This window comes from Salvelinus sp. IW2-2015, linkage group LG4p, assembly GCF_002910315.2.
Source record: "Salvelinus sp. IW2-2015 linkage group LG4p, ASM291031v2, whole genome shotgun sequence".
Lineage (NCBI taxonomy): Eukaryota > Metazoa > Chordata > Actinopteri > Salmoniformes > Salmonidae > Salvelinus > Salvelinus sp. IW2-2015.
In genome coordinates, this window is record NC_036841.1 from 6,396,376 (window position 1) to 6,406,473 (window position 10,098).

The window sequence follows — 10,098 nt, forward strand, 5'->3', positions numbered from 1 at the left end:
TCTGGTCCGTCAGCTCGTTGACCGAACGTGTTCGCTTAGACGGGTAGTCCCCCATATACTTCATCATAGGTGGCACAGTCAAGGAGTTTACATATTACACAAACGACACAGGTGGGATCTGAACCCCCGTCTCCTGGGAAACCAACGTTTTAACCATTAAGCCAAAAGGAAGTTCCATCTCTGGCCGAGGAGGATTTTAAGTTGCAGGCAGGTTTACCTCATCACAAGATCATGAATCTGAAACAAACACAAGCAGAAGCACACGCACACTGCAAACGGTTTGTGTTAGCCAGTAAAAGATATCTATGAAGACCATACAGGCGTCCTGTGACAGGTCTTCATGGCTGAGGACCTTCTTCAGTAGAGGCTGTTTGATAGGCTCTCTGGTGCAGCTCCACATTGAGGCCTTCCCTCTGTTCTTAGTTATCATCACCCTGCTCAGAGTGTGTTTGGGAGGAGGTCTGAAAGGAGAGAGAGAGAGGGAGAGAGAGAAGGGGGAGGAGAAAGAAGGGGGGAGAGGTGTAGTGACAGGTATAGATTAGGTAACATTTTCTTTAGACAAAAAACCCACACGGTTACAAATACTGCAACTTGTATTGTGTGTGTATGTGTGTGTGTGTGTGTGTGTCTATCACCTTGTCGGAGATCTTTACGAACAGGCTGAATCCTTCGGGTGATTTGAGCAGCAGGCGAGCAGAGATCGCCAGACAGAAGTCTTTAGCTTTGGTGCTGGACTCCACCTCAAATGCCTGCCAATTACACACACCAGCCAATCACAGCACAGTAAACACCTGTCAGTCACATGCACCAGCCAATCACAGCACAGTTAAGGCCGGTCAATCACACACACCAGCCAATGACAGCACAGTAAACACCTGTCATTCACGAACATAAATCATAAATCATCACATCACTGTATACGCCTATAAATCACAAACATAAATCATAAATCATAACATCACAGTATACGCCTATAAATCACAAACATAAATCATTACATCACAGTATACGCCTGTAAATCACAAACATAAATCATAAATCATCACATCACAGTATACGCCTGTAAATGGATTATGATTTATGTTTGTGATTTACAGGCATATACTGTGATTTTATGATTTATGTTTGTAATTTACAGGCGTATACTGTGATTTTATGATTATGATTTATGTTTGTGATTTACAGGCGTATAAAGTGATTTTATGATTTATGTTTGTGATTTACAGGCGTATACAGTGATGTGATGATTTATGATTTATGTTTGTGATTTACAGGCGTATAAAGTGATTTTATGATTTATGTTTGTGATTTACAGGCGTATACAGTGATGTGATGATTTATGATTTATGTTTGTGATTTACAGGCGTATACAGTGATGGGATGATTTATGATTTATGTTGGTGATTTACAGGCGTATACTGTGATGTGATGATTTATGTTTGTAATTTACAGGCGTATACTGTGATGTGATGATTTATGATTTATGTTTGTGATTTACAGGCGTATACTGTGATGATTTATGATTTATGTTTGTGATTTACAGGCGTATACTGTGATGTGATGATTTATGATTTATGTTTGTGATTTACAGGCGTATACTGTGATTTTATGATTTATGTTTGTGATTTACAGGCGTATACTGTGATGTGAGGATTTATGATTTATGTTTGTAATTTACAGGCGTATACTGTGATGTGATAATTTATGATTTATGTTTGTGATTTACAGGCGTATACTATGATTTTATGATTTATGAATTATGTTTGTAATTTACAGGCGTATACTGTGATGTGATGATTTATGATTTATGTTTGTGATTTACAGGCGTATACTGTGATGATTTATGATTTATGTTTGTGATTTACAGGCGTATTCTGTGATTTTATGATTTATGTTTGTGATTTACAGGCGTATACAGTGATGTAAGGATTTATGATTTATGTTTGTGATTTACAGGCGTATACTGTGATGTAAGGATTTATGATTTATGTTTGTGATTTACAGGCATATACTGTGATTTTATGATTTATGTTTGTAATTTACAGGCGTATCTGTGATTTTATGATTTATGATTTATGTTTGTGATTTACAGGCGTATACAGTGATGTGATGATTTATGATTTATGTTTGTGATTTACAGGCGTATACAGTGATGTGATGATTTATGATTTATGTTTGTGATTTACAGGCGTATACAGTGATGTGATGATTTATGTTTGTGATTTACAGGCATATACAGTGATATGATGATTTATGATTTATGTTGTGATTTACAGGCATATACTGTGATGTGATGATTTATGATTTATGTTTGTAATTTACAGGCGTATACTGTGATGTGATGATTTATGTTTGTATTTACAGGCTTATACTGTGATGATTTATGATTTATGTTTGTGATTTACAGGCGTATATCTGTGATGTGATGATTTATGATTTATGTTTGTGATTTACAGGCGTATACTGTGATGTAATGATTTATGTTTGTGATTTATAGGCGTATACTGTGATGTTATGATTATGATTTATGTTTGTGATTTATAGGCGTATACAGTGATGTGATGATTTATGATTTATGTTCGTGAATGACAGGTGTTTACTGTGCTGTCATTGGCTGGTGTGTGTGATTGACCGGCCTTAACTGTGCTGTGATTGGCTGGTGCATGTGACTGACAGGTGTTTACTGTGCTGTGATTGGCTGGTGTGTGTAATTGACAGGCATTTGAGGTGGAGTCCAGCACCAAGGCTAAACTTCTGTTTGGCGATCTCTGCTCGCCTGCTGCTCAAATCACCCGAAGGATTCAGCTTGTTCGTAAAGATCTCCGATAAGGTGATAGACACACACACACACACACACACACACACACACACACACACACACACACACACACCACACACACACACACACACACACACACACACACACACACACACACACACTAATGCCTTGTTCGTCAATGCAGCAGATTTAGCAGGCAGCAGCTGACTGGCTGATCTACAAATAACCTTGATGATCATATATAACTACTCATTATTATTTGTAGATCAATCACAATTTACCCACAATATATCACAGAGTTGATGCTCTCCAACATGCCCCAACTCTTCTTGTGGTGTGTGGGTGTGGTGTGTTTATGTGTGTGTGTGTGTGTATGTGTGTGTGTGTGTGTGTTGGTGTGTGTGTGTGTGTGTGTGTGTGTGTGGTGTGTGTGTTGTAGGTGATCAGTGTACCAGAGGGAGATTTCTTCTTTGACTTTGTCAGACACCTCACAGACTGGATCAAGAAGGCCCGGCCCTCTAAGATGGTATGTCATAAAAACTACGATTTAGAGTGAACTATCCCTTTAATATGTACCATCTGTTTAATATGAACTATCCCTTTAATACAAACTATCCCTTTAACATGAACTATCCCTTTAACATGAACTATCCCTTTAAAATGAACTATCCCTTTAAAATGTACTATCTATTTAACATGAACTATCCCTTTAATGACTTTAACGTGTGTGTGTAGGTATCGTACCGTCTCTGACCTACCAGGTGTTCTTCATGAAGAAGCTGTGGACCAACACTGTTCCTGGTAAAGACTCTTTCGCTGACTCCATCTTCCACTACTACCAGGTAGGAGGGGGGTGTGTGTAACGGACTGGTTCCACTTGTCCTAAGTAAACTTCCCAGGTTCAAACCCTGACAATGTTCACATACTAAGGCTGGGATTCAATCAAAGGTGCGTTGTTTGTTGTTATGTCTTGAGCCGACACATACAGCGTTTACCATGAATGTGATCTCCAGGAATATTTAGTTTTACCTTTTATTTATCCAGGTTAGTCTCATTGAGATAAAATCAATGTTTCAAGAGAGACCTGGTCCAACCAAGACAGCAGCAGGGGGAAACAATGTTTGAGCCAAATATCAGACATACTGTAACAACTTACAGACATAGACACGCCATAAAAAAAGTAAAAAATGTTGATGTTGACAAACATTTCAATTACAGAAACATAAAATCGTCATAGATTTTAGAAAAATCTATTATACGTACCACCGCATCAAGTCCTAATGACAATCACATTCCTCAGTAACATGTGAGTCAACCAAACTTTTCAACTCCTCCAAGGAAACAAGATTCTGGGGTTTCTAGCTGGTCTGGATGAGAATTCCAAGACCACGGAGCTGATTAGCTAAAACACTTTTTGCCATGATCTGTTCTGATTTTAGGAACATTAAAACTAAGTTGGAGTGAGACTGTAACTGGTCATTTTTGCCCTTTGGTTGCTAGGAACTGCCTAAGTATCTCCGTGGTTACCATAAGTGTAGTCGTGACGAGGTGTTCCAGCTGGGAGCGTTGATCTACAGGGTGAAGTACGAAGACGAACAGTCACACTTCCCCTCAATACCCAAGATCCTCCGGGAGCTGGTGCCGCAGGCCTGATTCGCCAGCTCTCCCCAGATGACTGGAAACGGGTGAGACGAGACTTCTCCCAACTCTCCTGGGCTCTAATTGGCTGCCCTGCTCTATTCTTAATGGCAGTCTTCTCATGATTGACTACTGCGTTCAGAGTATCTTTATCTGTGACCTAATCAGCTGTTTTATCGTTTGTTTTGTCTCTGTTTTTTGGTGTGTGGCTGTGTTGTGTGTTTGTGACTTTGCATACAATTGTCCATATCTGTGTGTGTTTGTAGTCTGTAGTAGCGTATTTCAATAAGCAGGCTGGTAAGTCCAGGGAGGAGGCCAAACTCCACTTCCTGAAGATCATCTTCAAATGGGCCACGTTCGGATCCGCCTTCTTCGAAGTCAAGGTAACCATGCCGCTCAGTGATGTCATTCTCAATCTATCTTGGGGTAACGATACTGTCGGTCTGGTCTGGTCTGGTCTGGTCTGGTCTGGTCTGGTCTGGTCTGGTCTGGTCTGGTCTGGTCTGGTCTGGTCTGTCTGGTCTGGTCTGGTCTGTCTGTCTGTCTGTCTAATATTGTGTACCTCCTCTCAGTCAGTGTGATATTCTCTCTGTTCAGCAAACCACAGAGCCCAACTTCCCAGAGATCCTCCTGATTGCTATCAACAAGCATGGAGTCAGCCTCATAGACCCAAAGACCAAGGTGTGTGTCTGTTATGTCCTTTATTAATTCCCAAGGGAAATGTCCTGTGTGTGTGTTACATGACCTCTCATCTCTTTCTCTAGGTGTATGTGTATGAACATGTGTTACCTGGTATTTCACTGATGCGTGTGTGTATGTCTACAACAGGACATCCTGACACCCACCCATTCACTAAGATCTCCAACTGGAGCAGCGGTAACACCTACTTCCACATCACCATCGGCAACCTGGTCAGGGGCAGCAAGCTGCTGTGTGAGACCTCACTGGTGAGACACAATCACACAAACACACACACACACACGTAATAAACACACATGCCCTCACGTACGCACATGTACACATACCACGCACTCACACACGCACTTGATGAAAACACTCAGGTGTGTGTGTGTGTGGTGTGTGTGTGTGTGTGTGTGTGTGTGTGTGTGGTGTGTGTGTGTGTGTGTGTGTGTGTGTGTGTGTGTGTGTGTGTGTGTGTGTGTGTGTGTGTGTGTGTGTGTGTGTGTGTGTGTGTGTGTGTTTTCAGGGCTATAAGATGGATGACCTCCTCACTTCCTACATCAGCCAGATGTTGACCACCATGAGTAAACAGAGAACTGGCGGGGGCCACAGCAAGTGAACTTCCTATTGGCAGGAAGCTGCAGAGCTTATTAGAATACTGCGACCTGTTGGCCAGCCCTGCACTGGGGGAGGAGCTTCTCTAACCAGGTGTGGAGAATGAGCCGCAGCCCATCCTCTAGCACTGCTCCAGCTATGCCATAGCAACGACCTTAGCAACGCCTCTAGCAACAACCCTAGCAACGATCCTGATGACGAGCCTTCCAGTGAGGATGACTACCTCTAAGCCCCGCCCTTTATCTTCCCAGAGACACTACACACACACACACACACAACACACACAACACACACACACACACACACACACACACACACACACACACACACACACACACACAACACACACACACATACAAAAACCGTTAAATTAGTGTTTTTGGAACATTTCATTCAAACTGAAGAGTTTGGTAGTCTGTTAACAAGGAGACGCTTGTTATTAACCAATCATTGGATGGACAGACTGAATGGAGAGCCATGTGATTGGGTACTTTAGCTAGACAATTAAGTAGTTACTGAAAAGAAGAATTAAGTTAACTTACTGAGTAAAATAACCATAAAAAGCTTTAATACACTGTCATAAACAGACCTGGAAGAAAAGAGGTTTGCATGCTCTTACTGTAGCTGAATAGATTTTCACTGAACTGTCAAAACATAGGTATATTTTTAGTTTTTTTAAAAGCCTTAACTGTTGTTTTTTATTTAATGTGGCTTTTAAGCCAGTTGCCTCTGTTTCTGAAGCAGCATGGTAGTCTATGTGACAGCCGCTGCAGTTCTGGTCAGTCTGTTGTTTTTTATATTATTCTTGTGTTTGTTTTGTGTTTCTTATCACCAGAGTTAAAGCTAACTTATACAGAGCCTACGCAAGTATGCAACGCAAGCTTTGAAAATGACAGTTCTGCGTACTTGAGTAGCAGAAATATGCAAACGGGCAGCCTCGGGAGTTGAACTCAACACAACAACGCAAGATGTTATTGTGTTGCCTACTTGCGTATGGTATAATTAGGCTTTAGCTCAGAGGTTTGTCTGTCTGCTGTAATCCTCGGGTGGACTGCCTGCCCTGAGTTTTAACATGGAGCATAAGTGTTTGACCAGAAAGGATCATTATCTGTAGTTTTTTTGCAGATCTATGTACTGTAGCTCTATGAGACGTGTTTAACTCAACAATGGCCTTTGTCATACTCACTAGAACTAGGGTTGCAAAGTTCCCTACAATCTTTAGTTGAACCAGGTCTAGATCTGACTCAGCTGGAAAACACCTGATCCATCGTAGATTCTGAGTTCTGTATGAAGGTTCTATACCCGACATCCCAATGATACCCTTTATAGTGCCCAGGTTAAAAGTAGCACACTATATAGGGAGTCATTTAGGACGCAAACTACAGTGGCTTGCAAAAGTATTCACCCCTGTGGCATTTTTCCTATTTTGTTGCCTTACAACCTGGAATTCAAATCGATTTTTGGGGGGTTTGTATCATTTGACTTATACAACATGCTTACCACTTTGAAGATGCAAAATATTTTTGGGAAACAATCAGAAACAAGACAAAAAACAGACAACTTGAGCATGCATAACTATTCACCCCCAAAGTCAATACTTTGTAGAGGCACCTTTGCAGCAATTACAGCTGCAAGTCTCTTGGGGTATGTCTGTAACGTTCGTCGTCTGAAGATGAGGAATCATCGGACCAAAACGCAGCGTGGCAAGTGTTCATGTTATTTTTATTAACAGAAACACTAAACAAAATAACAAAGAGAGTGAACGAAAACGAAACAGTACTGTAAGGTGCAGCAACACAAAACAGAAAACAACTACCCACCAACACAGTGGGAAGGCTACCTAAGTATGGTTCTCAATCAGAGACAACGATAGACAGCTGCCTCTGATTGAGAACACACCCGGCCAAACACATAGAAAATAAACAAAACAATACGACACAAAAGACAAGCATCACACACGCAATGAACCACCACTAGAAAACAAAATAGGACATAAAAAGGATCTCTAAGGTCAGGGGTGACAATGTCTCTATAACTTGGCACATCTAGCCACTGGGATTTTTGCCCATTCTTCAAGGCAAAACTGCTCCAGCTCCTTCAATTTGGATGGGTTCCTGCTGGTGTACAACAATCTTAAAGTCATACCATAGATTCTCAATTGGATTGAGGTCTGGGCTTGACTAGGCCATTCCAAGACATTTAAATGTTCCCCTTAAACCACCAAGTGTTGCTTTAGCAGTATGGTTAGGGTCATTGTCCTGCTGGACGGTGAACCTCCATCCCAGTCTCAAATCTCTAGAAAACTGAAACAGGTTTCCCTCAAGAATTTCCTTGTATTTAGCACCATCTATCATTCCTTCAATTCTGACCAGTTTCCAGTCCCTGCCGATGAAAAACATCCCCACAGCATGATGCTGCCACCACCATACTTCACTGTGGGATGGTGTTCTCGGGATGATGCGAGGTGTTGGGTTTGTGCCTGACATAGCATTTTCTTGATGGCCAAAAAGCAAAATTTTAGTCTCATCTGACCTTCTTCCATATATTTAGGCAGTCTCCCACGTTTGCTTATTTTTTTTCGGGCAACTCTTCCTTAAAGGCCAGCTTTGTGGAGTGTATGGCTTAAAGTGGTCCTATGGACAGATACTCCAATCTCCACTGTGGAGCTCAGATTAATGCCCTCCTTGCCTGGTCTGTGAGTTTTGGTGGGCGGCCCTCTCTTGGCAGGTTGTTGTGTGTCAAATTCTTTCCATTTTTTAATAATGGATTTAATGATGCTCCATGGATAATATTTTTTTATAACCAACCCTGATCTGTACTTCTCTACAACTTTGTCCCTGACCTGTTTGGTGAGCTCCTTGGTCTTCATAGTGCTGCTTGCTTGGTGGTGCCCTTGCTTAGTGGTGTTGCAGACTCTGGGGCCTTTCAGAAACAGGTGTAATAATACTGAGATCATGTTACACTTAGATTGCATACAGGTGGACTTTATTTAACTAATTATGTGATTCTGAAGGTAATTGGGTGGCACCAGATCTTATTTAGGGGCTTCATAGCAAAGGGGTGAATACATATGCACGCACCACTTTATTTTCTTTTTTTTGAGACAAGTTATTTTTTAAATTTCACTTCACCAATTTTGACTATTTTGTGTTTGTCTATTACATGAAATCCAAATAAAAATCCATTTAAATTTACAGGTTGTAATGCAACAAAATAGGAAAAACGCCAAGGGGGTGAATACTTTGCAAGCACTGTATGTGTTAGTTCAGGCAGGATGCTGATGTTACTGTCTGTTTCTCCTGTTCTGCACAGAGGAGCAGAACCTCCATCCAGCCCTAACTAACCTGTCTGTCTGCTGTTGAAATATTTAGTTTTTGTTTAAGATTTTGGTACTTGTTTTATATTTAACATTGTGTAAAGTCTCTGTCCATTTAGTGAAACTATGGTTTGTATGAGAGTGAATCTATAGACCTGAGGGGATACAGTTTACACTAGCAACACAGAGTTCTGGGTGAATTTTCCACTATAAAGCTCAACGTGTGGTTTACAACAAATGGCACCCTATTCCCTATATAGTGCACTACTTTTAACTAGAGCCTATGGTCCCTGGTAAAAAAAAATAAGGCTCTGGGCAAAATAAATGTACTAGGGAAAAGGGTGCCATTTAGGATCACAATGTCCCCGGTCTGTCTGGGTAATATTACTACAGCATTACTACAGCAGCTGTGTTGCTCTACTGTTTGGACAGAAGACACGATGACGGTGGAGCTACCGTCAGAGATGGCGTTAGTATAGTTTTCTTTGCCCCGCCTCTCCTCTGCACCCCCCAATGAGTAACAGAAGTAGCGTTATACTGTGGACATAGAATCAAATTGGGGTTAATCAAATGAATAAAACAACAACCAACTCAACCCTTTTAAGGATTTTTTAATATCAGGTAATACCATTTACAGTCAGAAATAGTTACAGTAAAATAACATAGAGAAGGCTCATAGCATTAAAACAAAATGGTCATCCTGTTAAAGACAGAAAACGACGCAGAAAATACTATGTAGCCTTTTGCTTATTTAACACAACAATTACATTGATGTGTTTATACCTTTTGAATCATTGTTGGGACCAAAATGTAGGGTTTCGATTCCTTATAGCATGGTATTGGTATAGCCTAGCGGTCTCTAATGCAGCAAGGTGGATGTGCAATTCCACCAAAATGGCAAACTATCCATTTTTGCCTCTGTCATCAGAATATCAAACGCTCTGTTGTTAAGATGGTACTGTCAAATGTATTTTTTGTCTTGGAGTGTTCTAGAATGTATTGTGAGAGTTCTAGAAGGCGTTCAGATAATTCCAAAAAGTTCTGTCAGAAGCCCCGCTAAAACCGCTCA

The 10,098-nt window shown here is 40.9% G+C and overlaps 1 protein-coding gene and 1 long non-coding RNA gene across 2 annotated transcripts in view; one reads left to right on the forward strand and one right to left on the reverse strand.

The window, feature by feature from the left end:
• Window positions 1-10,098, reverse strand: part of myo7aa (myosin VIIAa) — a 24,696-nt gene that overhangs the window by 8,393 nt on the left and 6,205 nt on the right. Inside the window, exon 4 of the mRNA XM_070436742.1 lies at window positions 636-749. Coding sequence (XP_070292843.1) covers window positions 636-749 — 114 coding nt within the window. The remainder of the gene's footprint in view (window positions 1-635; window positions 750-10,098) is intronic.
• Window positions 4,399-5,093, forward strand: LOC111959586 (uncharacterized). The gene is made up of 3 exons (XR_002876694.2): window positions 4,399-4,464; window positions 4,684-4,800; window positions 5,015-5,093. It is a non-coding gene; the product is annotated as an uncharacterized lncRNA (long non-coding RNA).